The sequence below is a fragment of the Ochotona curzoniae genome, unplaced genomic scaffold, assembly GCF_017591425.1.
Source record: "Ochotona curzoniae isolate NIBS_2020 unplaced genomic scaffold, NIBS_Ocur_1.0 contig_3190, whole genome shotgun sequence".
NCBI lineage: Eukaryota > Metazoa > Chordata > Mammalia > Lagomorpha > Ochotonidae > Ochotona > Ochotona curzoniae.
In genome coordinates this window covers 744,801-762,333 of record NW_024465751.1, presented here as the reverse complement: position 1 = coordinate 762,333, position 17,533 = coordinate 744,801, and the positions used below count along the sequence as shown (strand labels likewise).

General features: G+C 54.7%; 1 protein-coding gene across 1 annotated transcript in view; it reads right to left on the bottom strand.

Annotated features, from left to right (window-relative positions):
- Positions 1 to 17,533, bottom strand: part of ZFAT (zinc finger and AT-hook domain containing) — a 158,815-nt gene that overhangs the window by 132,314 nt on the left and 8,968 nt on the right. The window contains exon 2 of the mRNA XM_040979247.1: positions 7,829 to 8,005. Within this exon, the coding sequence (XP_040835181.1) occupies positions 7,829 to 8,005 (177 nt within the window). The remainder of the gene's footprint in view (positions 1 to 7,828; positions 8,006 to 17,533) is intronic.

Sequence of the window (17,533 nt, the reverse complement as noted above, 5' to 3'; positions counted from 1 at the left end):
GGCAGCAACGTCACCCAGCACCCCACAGTGCTGCCACCAAGAGGCTCAATGTGGTGTCTTAAGGAGCCATTTGTTTTGTTCTTGATCAAGCTGCACAGGCAACCAAGCTTTCTGCTTACAAACAAAAAATAGAATCCAGAGGAATTTCAGTCAAAAGTAAATTATTTACTAAAAAAAAAAACAAGAAAGAAAGAAAAAAGATAAAGGACAAAAGTAGCTTACTAGCCACAAGCTTATAGATTAGCTGCCCCTCGCCCCTTATCTGTACTTCCGTGTTCTGTGATGTTTAGTTACCTGGGATAAGTCACAGTGTGAACATATTAAGTGGAAAATTCCAGAAACAGCTCACAAGGATTAAGTTTCAAGGGACTGTGAGCAGTGGGATGAAACCTTGCCATCCTCACGGCCACCTGCGAGGCAGGCAGCAGCCATGTCAGCTTTCAGAACATTGTCCCAGCACCACAGTGTGCGTCCGGTAACCTTACAGGAAAAGCGACACTGCTCATTCCATTGCAACATGTTGTTTTTTTTTTTTTTAAAGATTTATTTTCATTATTTTTTTATTGGAAAGGCGGATATACAGAGAGGAGAGACAGAGAGGAAGATCTTCCGTCCGATGATTCACTCCCCAAGTGAGCGCAACGGGCTGATGCTATGCCGATCCGAAGCCAGGAGCCTCTTCCAGGTCTCCCACGCGGGTGCAGGTTCCCAAAGCTTTGGGCCGTCCTCGACTGCTTTCCCAGGCCACAGGCAGGGAGCTGGAAGGGAAGCAGGGCTGCCGGGATTAGAACTGGCGCCCATATGGGATCCCGGGCATGCAAGGCGAGGACCTTTAACCACTTGCGCCACCGCGCCGGGCCCGCAACATGTTGTTTTGATTGACCTATTACTTTTAACCTCTTCCTATGCCTAATTACCAAATTAAACTTTAACATAAATAGGTTTAGGAAAAATATACGCAAGCACTTTTTAAAGTTCATGGAAAACGGAATCAAAAAAAATATACTAGGGCTGGCATTGTGGCATAGTGACTAACACTGCCAGCTGGTGCGTGTCCTCACTGCCAGGCTTCTGATCTGGCTCCGTGCTAACAGCCTGAGAAACACAACAGACCCAAGAAACACGCTGGCCCAAGTGTCTGGGCTCCTCCCACCCATGTGGGAGACCTAGAAGAAGGTCTGGGCTCCTCACTTTGGGCTGGTCCAGTACTGGCCAGTGGGGTCATCTAGAGAATGAACCAGCAGGTTAAAGATACCTCTCTCGGGCCCGGCGCGGTGGCACAAGTGGTTAAAGGTCCTCGCCTTGCACGCCCGGGATCCCATATGGGCGCCGGTTCTATCCCGGCAGCCCCGCTTCCCCTTACAGCTCCCTGCCTGTGGCCCAGGAAAGCAGTCGAGGACAGCCCAAAGCTTTGGGAACCTGCACCCGCGTGGGAGACCTGGAGGAGGCTCCTGGCTTCGGATCGGCATAGCATCAGCCGTTGCGCTCACTTGGGGAGTGAATCATCGGACGGAAGATCTTCGTCTCTGTCTCTCCTCTCTGTATATCCACCTTTCCAATAAAAATAATAATAATAATAATAAAAATAAATCTTTAAAAAAAAAGATACCTCTCTCACCCTCTCTCTCTCGCCCTCTCCCTCTTTCTCTTTCCCTCCCTCCCTCTTTACCCTCCTATAACTCTGCCTTTCAAAAACTAAACAAAACTTTCAAACTAAACAAATTCATAACTAAAACTGTAAATATCAGAGGATATATTACAGCTGACATCACAGAAATCACAAGATGTTTCAATGAACAATTATGTACTGACAAATCAGATAAACCACAAGAAACAGATGAAATCCTAGGATCAAACATCTCAGCACCAAGGAAATGGAAAATGGAACACACCAATAAGTAAGCGGAACAAATCAGTAATCAAAAAACTAACAATGACAGGTCCGGGACCAGGTGGCTTCATCAGTGGATTCTACCAAATATTTAAGGAACAACTGACATCAGTCATCCTCAAACTTCCCCAAAAGGTAAACAGGAGACACTCCAAACTGCAAACTCACTCCAGGAAGCCAGCATTCGCCAGATACTAACGCCAGACTAGGACACCCAAAGACAACAAAGTTATGAGCCAATTTCCCTGATGGACATAGATACAAAATAATCCAACACAACGCCAGCAAGTCCCACCTGAGATCACCCTGGAAGGGTCACACGCCCAGACCAAGTGGGTATAAGGATGTGAGGGGACACCACTCACTGCAAGTCAATAAACAGGACATAAAACGTCAGCAGAGCAAACGACAAAAATAATACAATCGTTTTCATAGATGCAGAAAGTTGTCAAATAAAATTCAACACCCTTTAATCATGAAAACTCACCAAAACTGGACAAACAATGTACTTAAAAAAAAGGAAGGCCACACATGACAAGCCCACAGCTGCTATCCACTCAGCAGGAAATGACACAGGCACCACCACTCACCCATTCTACAAGCACTCAACTTGATATCAAAAGCCCTAGACAGCATAATTAAGCAAGAAAAACAAAAGCCATCTAGTCAGGATGAACGGGACCTGTCCCTGTTTGTACACAACTGTGTCTCATTACACACAAAATCCTGGGGACTCCACCACAAAACTACCAAAACGACAGAAACTAAACAAAACTGCAGAGAACAAACTCAATGGACAAAATTGAATAGCCATCTTGCACTACAATAAACTATCCAAAAATGCCATCAAGGAAACAGTCACATTCATAACAGCTGCCCCCCCAAAAAAAGGATCCTAAGAATAAATCTAACCAAGGAAATAAAAAGGCTGTACACCGAAAATCACAAAACACCAACCCAGAGATCTTCAACATGAAAGAAACAGGCAGGCGCTGTGGTCTAGCAGGTGAAGCAACCCACTGACATCCCATTTAATCACTGGTTCGGGGTCCAGCTGCTCCACTTCCGGTCCAGCTCCCTGCTAGTGCACCCGGGAAAGCCTCTGCACCCACACGGGACACCAGGAGGATGTCCACAAGCAAAACAATGACAATGGATGCTCATCTTAAGTTAACTCATAATGGATTCAAGTCTTATATGCAAGACCTGAAATTGCAAAATACAGAGGGAACCGATGCTCTACAACATTAGACAAAAACACCAACAAAGCAAAAAAAGTAGTAGAGCCACATCAAACTCAAACATACAGCCAAGGAAAGAATCAACAAAATAAAAGGTCACAGAACTGGAGAACATATTCGCAAACCATGAAACCTGTTATTCAAAATAAACAAGGAACTAATACATCTCAATATCAAATAAATAAAATGATTTTTTAATGAGCAAAAGAGATGAATAAAAATTTCTCCAAAGAGGAGATACAAATGGCCAAAAGGTTTGTGAAGACGTACTCAGCATGACGAATCTCGGGGCGATACAAATTGAAAGCACCATGGGATAGCACCTCACTCCTGTTAGAACGACTGTTCTCCAAAGACCAAGAGAGACCCACACACAAAACTGTGAAGCCAGAACCCTGACCTCAATTCAGAGTGAAGACCTAAATTCCACATCATTATTCACAGGGAAATGCAAACCCAAACCACAGTGGTACTGGTTCACATCCTGTAGGAAGGCTATGACCAAAAAAACAGGAAAATTAACAAATGCTGGTGGTAAGTGAAAGGGCTCTCTCACATACTGAACACAAACTAGAAAGAGGCATTCGACAACAGTGGGCAGCCCTCAGAAACCTAAGAAGACCAAATTACTGTAAGACCGAGCAATTTCGGAAAATAAACAGGAAAAATAAAAACACAGATCTATAAAAAAACTCACCCACAAATGTTCAAAGAAGCATCATGCATAACAGGCAAAAAGTGGAAAGAACTCAAATGTCCATCAACAGATGCAGGGGTGGACAATCTACAGCCTGAAACACCCTTCAGCCAAGAAAAGGAATGAAACATGCTTAGACAGTACGGCTCGACCTTGGAAACAGAAGCTAACTCTAAGTAGCCAGCACAAAAGTTCATTCACATGAAAATTACAGACCAGAAAAGGCAGCTGAGGCAGGAGGGGGCTCCGGGGCTTCCTGGGGGTGAAAGCTGTGACTCTAGTACAACATTGCGAATATGTGAAAACACTGTATATGAGAATACATTCCACTGTGCACTTCAAAACTGCTAAGCTGGCAAATTATATTTTATGCAATTTTACTTTTAAAAAGGTACAAATAGAATCAGTGAGCTGGAAAATAAGAATAATATTCAAAACGCAACACAAAGAGACAAAAGGACAGCAGGTAAGAAGTTAAAGCTAAGCAAACAGCACTGAAGACAACCAAGCACCTCGTTGTCAGTCCACTCAACAAATGCCAGGCGCACAGCGCGGTACTGTAACGTCTCCCAGTTCTTTTTATTTCTATGCAGGATTTCCTTCTGAGGATAATACATGATTCACTTAACCTTTCTTTTCTGGACATCTATCATCTGGCCAACTTTGGGTTATTTTAAACAAATCACCATGAACACTTTGTGTCTTTACATTGGCTATATTCCTGGAAAAACCGCTTATGCAAAGAAAAATGTTCATTTCAAAGTTTTCTGTCAGGATGTTGTTACCAACTGACTTACTACCAGGAGCAAGGCTTTTCCAACTTTCTGCATGCTGTCAGCAGTGTGATGTCCAAGCGAAGGTCTCATGGTTTTCATCGGCAGTTTCCTGGTCCTGGTGAGATTCTGGAGAGAGCGCCCCCTCTAGGAGGCTGAGACAGGACCACAAAGGCCAAGGACACAAGACGGGTCCTCTGCCCAGGACTCCGGCAGGTGCCATGCTGGTGGTCCCAGGCCCACGGAGAACAGCGTCCTGAGTGTCTGAGGGCTGAGACAGGGAAGTCCCAGCCAGGAGGGACAGACCCTGAGCTGACTGAGCCCTGCAAACAGGCAGGAGCAAGCCGGCCAAGCACGCCTGGGAGAGCAGTGCCTCACCGCTCCTGTGGGAATTCTACCAGCTTCACTAACCTGTACTCAATTCTTTGTCAAAGAAATGAAGATTGTAAGTCTATCTTCTCTCTTTTTCACATCTCATTTTAGTAAGAAGAAAATCTTAGCTAGCAAAGATGCATGAAGCACAGCCCAAAGTCATTTTTCAAGGCTCCCTCCATTTTGGCCCACATGACTGCCATCTGTCACCTGAGGCTGACAAAAGAGACCACCGTGTTTCTGAGTGCAGCGTTCCAGCCCAGAGGGAGGGAGACCCCGGACAGTCAGTGATGGAGCCGGCTTCCCTTCACCTGGGATGAAGCCAGGTGTCCCAACCACTCAGAAGGGAGGGCTGTGGCAACCGTGGGCCCGGACTCACAGGTCCCCCACTCTCTCCCGGGCTAGGTGGGCTGGGCGCGATCCCTGGCGTGAGAGACCCACCCTCCTTTTGCTCAAAGCAAGGAGCATCAGAGGTGAGCTCTGGATACAGAAGTGCATCTTGCTTCTGCTCTCCCCAAGCTTGGAAAGAACCTGCCGGCCAGGGCCGTGAGGGGCCAAGGCTCCCCGTGGACGACCCCCAGTGTTAGCTGGAGGGAAGGGGGTACACACACCCGTTAACGGCTCCTCCTTCTTATCAGTGAGGCTTCAGGGGCTAGCTTTAACTTCTCACCTCACACCACCCAGTAGATCTTCCTGAGTTCTCAACAACTCAATCTATGGCTGCTATCCCTCCAAGCACCCTGGGAACAGCCAGACGGACCTGCTCACCCAGGCATTCTTTGCCTGCAGCCTTTCCTTGTAAATGGTGTCAGACAAATGATCCATACACAGCAGCCCGTTCAGAGATGCCACTCTGAATGCTCCCAGGAACTGGGCACGGGTGATGAGTGCGGCCGGCGGGTCCTACAGTGGGGCATCTGCCCACAGGGAGACTGGCTGCTGCCCCTCACCCCATAAAAGGGGCATTGTGGGGCACTTCTGGAGCTCCTGTTCATAGCTGCTCTTCCTCTGCTGTTTATTCTCTCTGTCTGTAGACCTAATTATGGGGATGACATGGTGGCTAAAATCCAGGCACCTGCCACTCAGAGGGAGCAGTCAGGACGCTGCAGACGGAAGTGTCCCACTTCACAGACTGAGCCGGAAGGATCCCAGGTGAGCGGAGGCCTCACAGGGCAAACCCTGGCTCCAGGCCTGTACGGTCAGCTCAGAAGGGCTGGCTCCAAGAGTGTGCATACCGAGTCACAAAGCAGCCTTCCTATCTCGTCTTCTGTGTGCTGGCCACCATCCTGGGTGGGTGCACGAGGCACACTCGCCGACTGAAAAGTAGCATCCACTTCCCTCCCTGGCAACAGGTAAGTAACTCTTCCCTTTCAGAGAGGCAAGTGAGGCTTGGAGAAGTTAGTCCATTTACTGCAGACGCCAGGAATGCACTGAACACCCCATGTTGCTTACAGCAGGCTGGAGCTCTAAGAGGCTACACGGCCTCCACAGAAGTGGGGAGTCCAAAGACACACTCTTCCATGAGCACCTACAGCCGATGACTGCTGACATTTTGGTTAGAAAGGTGGATTGGGGGGTCAGCACTGTGGTATGCAAGGTTAAGCCACCACCGGCAGCACCCCACGCAGGGGCCGCTTTGAGTTTTGGCTGCTGGACTTTCAACCCAGCTCCCTGCTTGAGGCCCAGGAAAGCAGCAGAAGACGGATCCGATGTCTCCCTGCATCCGCACGGGCGACCGAGAAGAAGCTCCTGCCTCCTGGCTCTTGGCTCCTGCCTCCTGCCTCCTGGCTCTTGGCTCCTGGCTCCTGCCTCCTGGCTCCTGCCTCCTGCCTCCTGGCTCCTGCCTCCTGGCTCCTGGTTCCTGCCTCCTGGCTCCTGGCTCCTGCCTCCTGGCTCCTGCCTCCTGCCTCCTGGCTCCTGCCTCCTGCCTCCTGGCTCCTGCCTCCTGCCTCCTGGCTCCTGGCTCCTGCCTCCTGGCTCCTGCCTCCTGGCTCCTGCCTCCTGGCTCCTGGCTCCTGCCTCCTGCCTCCTGCCTCCTGCCTCCTGGCTCCTGGCTCCTGCCTCCTGGCTCCTGGCTCCTGCCTCCTGGCTCCTGCCTCCTGCCTCCTGGCTCCTGCCTCCTGCCTCCTGGCTCCTGCCTCCTGGCTCCTGCCTCCTGCCTCCTGGTTCCTGCCTCCTGGCTCCTGCCTCCTGCCTCCTGCCTCCTACCTCCTGGCTCCTGGCTCCTGCCTCCTGCCTCCTGGCTCCTGCCTCCTGCCTCCTGCCTCCTGCCTCCTGGCTCCTGGCTCCTGCCTCCTGGCTCCTGGCTCCTGGCTCCTGCCTCCTGCCTCCTGCCTCCTGCCTCCTGGCTCCTGGCTCCTGCCTCCTGCCTCCTGCCTCCTGCCTCCTGGCTCCTGCCTCCTGCCTCCTGGCTCCTGCCTCCTGCCTCCTGCCTCCTGGCTCCTGCCTCCTGGCTCCTGCCTCCTGCCTCCTGGCTCCTGCCTCCTGCCTCCTGGCTCCTGCCTCCTGGCTCCTGCCTCCTGCCTCCTGGTTCCTGCCTCCTGGCTCCTGCCTCCTGGCTCCTGCCTCCTGCCTCCTGCTTCGGACCAGCCCAGCTCCAGTTGCTGAAGCCATTTAGGCAGTGAGCCAGCAGATGGACGAACTCATGCTCTCTCTTTCTCTTTCTAATTCTGACTTTCAAGTAAAAATAAATGTATCTCAAAAAAAAGAAGAAAAGGGAAGAGAAATGAAAAGGTGGATTTTGTAGATTTCTGCAATGCCTACAAAACTGGGAGTTGGCCCCCAGGAATCAGAGCGGGCAGCCCGTGCAGGCGCCCCCACCCAGCCACGCACACGCCAACCGTTTAGCCCTTACCATGTCCGGGCTTGCCTGGGGTGGGCGGCTCCGGAGAACTCAAAGGCCTCAGTGGGATGATGATGTCTTCAACATTAACCCCTTCTTCCCTGTGCTTCTCAGACACGTGGGAGAGGAGCTCCGACTGACTGGGTGAGAACAGGTTACAGCATTTACACATGAAGATGGCCGTGTTTTCTGTAAGAAAGGAGCAAAACCGTCATTTCACCTCCACATTTACAGGGAGGTCTCCCTGTAGGATGTCCTCTTGAGTCACGGCAGCCACCCACAGCTGTGTCCTTCCACGGAAACAGCAGCTCACAGGGAAGGGCAGAGGAGGGACGGTGGAAGGGCGATGCTCGGAGGCCAGAAGGGCCCGTGTTATGCTCCCAGTGCAGTCTCCGGATGCCAGGGAGGTGGGTGGCCCAGGAGGAGAGGCAATGACCCCTCCACTGCTGGAACCACACAGGAAACAGGCAGGAGTGCAGCAGGCCTGGGAAACTGCAGCACAGAGCCAGGCTGACTCTCCACCTACTGCATTGGCCTCGGCACCCGTGCTGCCCAGCACCTCCTGGCGGCCTCCACGAGCAGCTGCCTTTGGGACACCCCCAGCCTTTGCCATGTGGCAGCTGGGACCCAGCACCTTCCCTACCATCCCCACGCAAGACTCTCAGCTGCCAGTGCCGTGCTACGGTTTGGGTGTAGTTGGAGGGTTCTCCAAGCCCGTGTGCGCTGGCATGTCGTCCTCTCCCGAGGCAGGAAGAGGTGGAAACTCAGTCTGCCCCTGGTGCAGAGGGGTCCTCCGAGGAATGCAAGAGTCCCGGAGCTGAGCTTCCTCAACAGAATGACAGGCGCACAGACACGCGCTCGCCCCGTCTCTTGCCACAGCATGCTCAGAAGCCGTCACGTGTCAGGCCCCTAGACCTCTCACTTCCAGAACCACGAGCCAGACCAGCCTCCTGTCGTTTATGAAGCAGCCTGCCTCAAGCACTTCATCAAGGTAACACACACTAAAACGCCTCGCATCTGCCTCACTCCCCGCAGCCAGCACCCCTGCCCCACCCTGCTGCCAGTGTGAGGGGGGCACGAGGAGCAACGGGGTCCCCGCTGGAGCAGGGAATATCCACAGCATTCACCAAGGCAGGCCCCTAGGCACGCTCATGGGGGACCCACACTCAGCTTTCGTGGCTGTGGTTTTTCTGTTCTTAAGGCAAAACTGCCTTGTGGTTGGGAAGGCTGCTCCAGGGCCTCTGTGCGCACAGCGTGGCGCTCCTGCTGCAGGGCGCTCCGCCCTCACCCCTCTTCCTACCAGATCTTTCCCTCCAGCCTGCGACCATGCTCTTGACACTCCGACAAGGGGCTAGTGTGGTGGCATGGTAGGGAAGGCTACTACCTGTGACACCAGCATCCCACACGGGCACCAGTTCAAGTCCTGGCTCCTCCACATCCAATCCAGCTCTCTTAACGTGCCTGGGTTCCTTCACCCACAGGAGGACCCAGATGGGTCTCTGCCTCCTGGCTGCAGCCTGGCCCAGCCCCACCATTGCAGCATCTGGGAACTGGACCAGCAGATGGAAGCTCTTTCTCTCCCTCTCCCCATCTAAAACATACACACACTGCCCTTTCATCCCCATTCCCCGCTACTCGATCACTTTTCTCCCATTTGCAGCACCCCCTTCCCCCTCCCGCATTGCTGGGGAGGCGAGCCCTCGTCTGACTGTCACCAATGTGGCTCGACCACAAACAAGCAATGTGTGAAACAGAACTTCAGCGAAGCACAGCCCTGCTCCATCAACGAGAAGCTCCCGTGAACACTGCCGATCACAGCGGCACCCGTGGAAGACAAGCTCCCAGCACAGGGACAACAGCAGCCACCACCAAGCACCTGCCATGGGGACCAAGTGGCCTCCACCGGCTAGTGGCCTGCCAGGCTTCAGTGTTCCAAGTACAAAGCCATGGCGCCTACTCAGTGAGGAAGCACGCTGAGAGACCAGAGGGCACAGTGTCTCCTCGGGCTCCCCCTGCAGCCCTGGGGGCCCGCTCAAGAGGTGCTCAGGAGGCCAGCGTCCAGCAGAGGTGTGCGTGCCCACAGGCAGCAGAGCCCGGCACCCGTGGACAAAGAGCGCTGAAAATGGACACCGTCCCATGCACGGTCCCCTGGCTTGTTCTGCTGCCGTCAAGACTGTGCACAGAGGCACAAACCCAGGCATGTGGGTGCTCGGCACTGGGTCAATCACGACACCTGCCCACTGAGAGCTCCACCTCCAGGGAGACACTGCAAACACTCAGCAGGACACTGTGTGCAGAGGAATGGGACAGAGGACAGCCTGGGTGAACACAAGGCAGCTTTTTGGGGACAGACACCTTTCACGGCTGGACACCAAGAGGAAAGCCAGCTGGATTGACAGCAAGCATCCCGAAGTCTTACAGTCAGACTATTCTAAAAATCACTTCTGAAAAAAGACCAGACTAGACCTTGTTAGGTCTTGCAGTATGCAGGGTAGCAAACGCATCAGGCAGGACCAGGCAGCAGAGAGCAAGCAGTGAGCTGTTCCAGCAGGGACTGCAGCCTGCACACCGCATCCCAGAGCAGGGACGGCAGAGGCAGTCCACCAAGGCGGGAGCTGAAACACGGCAGACCACGCAGGCTGCAAACAGAGGGAAGGCGGAATGCTGGGCCCAGACACCTGGGAGGTCCCAGGAGCAGCGTCCGGATGCACCTGGAAGGACAGCCAGGGGCTCGTCAGGAGGTCACAGAAGAGCTCGGGTCCACAGACGTGGGCTCCAGCCGCTCTGCCTGCCGGGCTGACCAGCCCCCAACCTACAGATACAGGCTTGATGCAGACCATGTGGTCAGGTCTGCCCAGCCTAGGCCTAGGATGCCCACCATGCCATGCGGTCTGTCAAGCTTCACACAGGCAGCAGGACCAACCTGCCCCGTGCCATGTGAGCACCTGGGCGTCCTGCTAGGCTGCTGACCGCAGGTGCAAGCTGATAGTCTGGCATAGCCTATCCCAGTCACGCAGGCCACAAGCGTGTGCTGCAGCCTGGGACACACCCCGCAGAGGCCCCCAGGCCCCTGGGGAGGCGAGGGCCTGCGCTCACTGGACGTGCTTGCAGAGTGTCCAGACAGCCCAAGGCCTGAGTACACAGCACTCCCCTCTCCCCTAAATATCCACGGGGGCCGCTTTCACTGCTCCTCGCAGCTAATATGAAAAGACGAGACGCGGTCGTAATTATGCTGTCAGCTACTCCTGATGAAGATGCTATAATTTGGATGCATTTTTAGATCCAATTACTGTGTGCTTGTCCTTAACAAAAGAATTTTAAGGGAAAATGACACATTCAGCACAAGCAAAATCGCCGGAGTTTGGGGTTTGGGCACCCACTTCCTACGAACTAGTCGCCAGTTTTTAACTAGCTACTCTGCACGATTAAAAAAGGAGAACCTTAAAATAGCTGTACAAACAAGTCCTCGCTTCTGACATCTGATGTGCAAACATTCCCAATCGGGAACAGCCAGGTCCTGGCTGCACCTCTGACCTCCGCACCTGCTCGGGCGACCCAGGGACAAGGAGGGACCTGTGACCCCACTGCTCCCTGGGTATGGGTCCCGCAGGTCCCAGCAGGGTGCTGGGGAGTTGCTGGGCACCACTGGAGGTGGCTGTTATTGGGCGAGGGCTGTTAAGAAAGCTGCTGGGAGGAACCCCCTCCTTAACTGCCAGATCCTGGACTCAGAGAGCGCCCAGGGTGAGTACAGCCCTGGGCTGAGACCCCAGCTTCAGCCTCCTGAAGAAGGTTCTGGCACCAGCACACAGCCCAGGGCTCCGGACCTGTGCAAGGCCAGGTGGTCTGACTCACACGGGCAGGGCACCCTGTGCAAGACAGGACTCGGGCATTTGGGGTCTGGGACCCTCATAGCAGCTCTAAGGCTGTCACTGCCCTTGGTGACGAGCTCTCAGCAGGAAGGCACACAGTGAGAGGCTCACAGGCTAGGTAACCCACACCGGAACTCCCCAATGAGAGTGGAAACATGTTAACAACACTAAGCTGCTTGGCTATGGCATAACTGAGTCAATTCTCCCACTGAGCACCTCCTTACAACATTGTATCTTTTTCTTCTATCCCCTGGCTGATTCTGCAGAACCTTGAAGGAGCTGCGGCTGTGCCATCGTCCCCACCCCCACCGAAACCACCTGCTGTGGAACCAAAGATGGGGCTGAAAGAAGCAACAGCTGGAAAGGAAGATAAATGAACTACACAAAGCCCTCCCTGCGCGTGCCACACCCCCACGAAGCAGGTTCGATGCTAGTGTCTGCTCCGATCTGAGACCACATCTATTTTAGGTAGCACTGTGGCACCCGCACCTCTAAAGCAATCCAAGGGTGGAAGTGTGGCCCACGGCACGGACACCTGCAGGCTCCCCCTCGCTCCATGCACAGATGTGAAGGGAAGGAACTCAGGGACACGCCCTGACTCAGCGGGGTCTGGGCCCTGGGCAGGGAAGCCTCACTCCCAGGTCCACTGGCCCCGTGAGCAGCCTGCTAGGATGGCACTGTAACCCTTGCCTTGGCACCAGGCGCTGGCAGGCAGGGCCACTGGGAAAAAGGTGCCCCAGCCTGAAGACACTGGAGCCCCCTGTCGGACAGCAAGGGTAATACACCTGTGTGGAGAAAAGTCACTGGCCAAGAGTTTGTCAGCAAACCTTCCGAATAAACACAGGCATCTCACATATGACACGAGCTCCTGGGATGAGGCACATACGCAGTGCACAACCTGCCCTGCTACACCCAAGCTCCCTCCAGGTAGGGCAGACATGAGGGTGTGATGACCTGGCACTGCAGATAAGGAAGCTACAAGCTGCCCCAGGCTCCACCCCAGGCCTGTGTTTCCAGTCACCTGGATCACCTCACAGGAGGCATGGTGTAGCAGGCTAAGCCTCTGCCTGCAGCACCAACAGCCCACGTGGGTGCTGGTATATGCTCCGACTCCTCTACTTCTGACCCAGCACTCTGCTTATGACCTGGGAGAGCAGCAGCGGATGGCCTAAGTGCTTGGCAACCTGCACACATGTGAGAGACCCGGAAAAAGCTCCCGGTTCCCAACTCCTGGCTTTGGCGTGCCTCAGCTCTGGCCGCTGCGGCCATGTGGGGAGTGAGTGAGCCAGCAGGTAGATCTTTCTTCTATCTCCTTATCCTTGTGTAAATCTGCCTTTTGAATAAAAATAAATAATTTTACAGAAATCTCAGGAGAGAAGGCTGGACGTGGACACCCACACAGAACACACTGGCCACCGCAGACAGTGCCGGAGGGCGGGGTCCTGGGCCCGGTGTGCCTGAGGACACTTGTCTGGGAAGTGTCCAGGAGGAGGTGAGGCAGCTGGAGGCGATGAGAAGACGCCAACAGAGGAGGGAGAGCCAGCCGAGGACGTGCAGGTGGGACACAGTGCCAGGCAGGGCAGGCATGCAGCGGCAGAGCCAGCCACGGGCTGACGCTTGGCTGGGCAGGGTGCACACACCGGTCTCCCCAGGGGCAGAGAGAGGACGGGACCCGGGGCAAGTCCTCCCCCGTGCAGCTGCTTAGGCAGCCGGCCGGTCATGGGGGCTGGGGCCACGAGCCTGCAGGCTGGTAGCCTGTTGTTTCCCATGATGCTAAGGAAACTCCCGAGACTAAAGGACAAGGCAGGAGAGGGGTTCCCAGAGGGGAGAGCAATGACAGGACCCCACCTCCCGGCCCATGCACATGGCTCCCCAGAGTGCTCTGGGCCCACACTGAGGGAGGACCTGTGGGAGGCACAGGCTGTCAGCAAGGGACCCGGGGCTGCTGAGGCTGCAGGGGCTCATCTCGCAGCTAAGAGGGTGGGGTATGTCAGGCCCTGCTCTCCTGGTCACGTGTGAAGCTGATGATGGAGAAGTAAAACAGAAGATGAGATTAACTGGCACCAAGAGACACACAGGTGCAAAACTCTAACTGCCTGCCCACCTCCTGCCCTACCCGGCACCGTGAGGGCTGTGAGCCCCCGGGGACCCCACCCCACTTTTCCAGAGATGACGGTCAAAATCGGAGCTACACCAGAGCCACGGCTTTGCTTGCTGAGTTTGCTGCTGGGAGCTGGGGGCAAAAATTTCAGACCGTGCCGGAGCAGGCGCCATACACGTGCTGGCAGCCCCCTCTGGTGGCCGATGCAGGCACTACACCTGAATAGGCCACAATGAAAACTGGACCTGAGGCTACAGCCCATTACTCCTGCCAGGTGCCCTGCTCTGCTGGTGTGACTTACTCACTAGAAAGAAAGACCGTTGTCCTAAGAGGAGAGCTAGGCCGGGGATCTAAGAGTTAAACCTCAAGCTGTCACACAGAAGGAATATCACCTGGGTGACAGTGATGTATCGTCATGGGGACAGACCTCCTGGCCAGGTGCGCCTGGCCAGCCCAGCAGGTGCAGCAGTTGCGGCTCTGGCCACAGCCTGTCCTCATTACAATCTCCTTCCACCAGGCCAGCTCTCCACCAGCCCTCATCTCCACAGGGTCCTCCCACTTCTGTCCACATCTCTGTACTAAGCAGAAGCAGCGCCTCCCGGAGTGGCAGCCAGGGGCTTCCAGGGGGAACATCACAGCCGCTGTGGCTGCCCCCATCGGGGCGGGCTAGCCTGGGTGGGGCTGGGGTCAGGGCGTCCTTCCTGTGTGGGAACAGCCGCCTCCACCCACGTGCCCTTTGCTACTCATCTCCTGGACATCAGCCTCAGGCACCTGAACACATCTCAGGAGAGATCCAGGCAGCCTGCCACCTCAAGCCGCAGAGCTCCCAGCCCACTCCAGCCCTGGCAGCCGTTTCACCCGGGCACTGCTCCTGGCCTCAGCGTCACTGTGCGGGACGTCGCAGTTTCAAAAAGACCAGCTGGGTGCTCAGCACCCAGTGGAGCAGACAGGAAGGACACCAGCTCTAACCAGCCCTAGGCCCCCGCGGACTTCAGCCCACGTGAACAATGAGTGGCTCAGGAAGTCTGAAGAGGAACCAGGCCTTGGAACCTGCTGAGATGCACAGAGCTGGGCAGGTACAGGCCACACCTGCCTCCAACGCCTGGAGGAACCAAGGCCACATCTCCTGCCCGCCCTGCCCATGCAGCGCCTCAGGGTGCCTCCTTCCCGCCCTGCCCATGCAACGCCTCGGGGTGCCTCCTGTCTGCCCTGCCCATGCAGCGCCTCAGGGTGCCTCCTTCCGGCCCTGCCCATGCAGCGCTTCGGGGTGCCTCCTTCCCGCCCTGCCCATGCAGCGCCTCAGAGTGCCCTCCATGCTGACAGGCTCCAGGCCAGAGTCCCAGGCAGTCAGTCTGCTGTTGCTGAGTGCCAAAACAGCTGGCAAGTGTGGCCATCTCCCTGGAGAGCCTCATAGCCCATTCTCTGTGAGTTGGGACCTCCACTCCACGTCCACTGAGGCTGTGGAGAAGCATGGAGGACCCTGCATAGCACTGCTTCTGCAAAGTCACCAGGGGGGCCCTATTATGTCACTCACAGAGGTAACCACACCCGCATGATGTCACTGCAGTGACCACACCTATGCCAGCCCACATGACATCACTCATACCAGTAACCACACCCACGTGATGTCACTGTGGTGACCATGCCTTGGGCAGCCCACGACATCACTCACAGCAGTAACCACACCCACGTGATGTCACTGCAGTGACCACGCCTATGCCCACGCCCACATGATCTCACTGCAGTATTCACACCCATGACACATCCACGTGATGTCACTGCGATAACCACGCTCACTCCCACATGATGTCACTGCACTAACCACACCCACAGCACATGTAATACCACTCTAGTACCACGGTCACAGTGGTACCGGTGTTGACGTCAAAGGTCACAGAATCTGCGTCTCTCAGCGGATTTAAGAGGGAAAGCAGGCACATGGCTCACGGCTCCCCCAGCGCAGCAGTGGGCTTCGGAGTGGCCAGTGTTTGGGGCTGTTGCCCAGCTGTGTTCCAGGGGCCTGGCGTGCTCGCCACACCTCTCAGCTACCTCTCAGATCAGAGGCAGCCCCAAAGCCAGCTGTATCTGTTCCTGGAGAGGGCCTGCTGCAGGCCCCCACGAGGGCAGTGGAGGCCCTGCACCCTGCCCCATCCTCCCTGGCTGTGCTCGGAGGGCTCTACGCCCTGTCCAAGCTAGCATCATCTAACAGACATGCCAGGCAGTCATGTGTGTCACTTTCAGCCACAGCAACATGAAAGCCACCAGTGAAATCACCGCTATGTCCAAGGGATCATCATTTGACTTATAACCCACATTGAAATGTTTAATAAAAATAGGTCCACCATTGTGGCATAGTGGGTAAAGACAAGACCACCTGCCAGCTTGGGTACCCATTCATGGCCTGGTTGCTCCCCTTGCAATCCAGACTCCAACTGTCGCACTGAGAAGAGCAGTGGAAAATGGTCCATTGTTTGGGCCCCTGCTCCCCTGCAGGGAACAGGGCGAAGCTCCTGGCTCCTGGCTTCCGACTGGTCCAGCAGCAGCAGACATCTGGGGAGTGAACCAGCATATGGAAATGCTGTCTCTGTCTCTCTCTCTCTCTCTCTCTCTGTAACTCTTTCAAAATGAATAGATCTTTGAAAAAAGACATTCAGGAAACAGCACAGCAATGCAGCAGGCTAATCCTCAGCCCTGTGGTGCCAGCATGCCATACGGTGGCGGCTCCTGTACCATGCAGCTCTCTGCTTACGATCTAACCCAAGTCCTTGGGAACCTGCACTCACACGGGAGTCCCAGAGGAGGCTCCTGGCTCCTGACTTCAGAGCAACTCAGCTCTGGCCGTTACAGCCATCCGGGGAAAGAACCAGTGAATGGAAGACCTTCTCTCTGTCTCCTTCTCTCTCTCTCTGTAAAATGCCTTTCAAATAAAAATAAACAAATTTTTTTAAGCCTGATGGAGGGGAAAAAGGTGTGTCAAATAAGTCTGCAAATTGCACGTGTTATCTCCCATTTATACGGTGTGGATGAGACACCATTTCCAGAAGGCAGGCTCTGCTCTGGGACCTCACACTGCTTGGCCCCACCAAGACAGGGACACTGGGAAGGGAACTAGCAACGCTGAGTCACAGGCAGCAGTCGGCATCCGGGCTGGCAGGCCAAGGCAGGTGCCAGAGTACTGCCCTGTGTGATCGCCACGCGTCCCAAGGCTGTGTGCCCCAGGCTCCTGGAGTTGAAACAGAGAGGAAGCAGTGACTCGGAGGGCATTCGGCCTGGCCCATCGTGTACTGGGGAGCCCGAGTCCAGGCTGTCAGCTCCTCCTCATGGCAGCGCTGCTGCCGCCCACGTGGGAGACCCGGGTTGTGTTCCCAGCCCAGCCCAGCTGTAGCGGCATCTGCAGTGCATATCAGCAGATGGGAGCACTGGCTCTCTCTCCCTTCTGCCTCTGCCTCTGGAATAAATTAGGAAAACAACCCAAAGGAAAAAAAAAAAAGCCCAGGAAGGAAGTGGAGGCAGATGTGGGCAGCAGCTCATGACCCTGAAATTGTAAGTGTACAAGACTGACCTATGTTCTAGAGTGTCTTGAATTTCTAAATTAACTCTAAAAGAACTGCCTTTTCACATCCGGAGGTCTCTCTGGCTCCACAAAATGGTTCAATGTCTGCAGCAGCAACCACAGGGGACGAAGCCCCAGCCTGCCGCCAGCGGCCACCCTTCCGGGACTGGCACCTGGCACAAGGTGGCATGTGT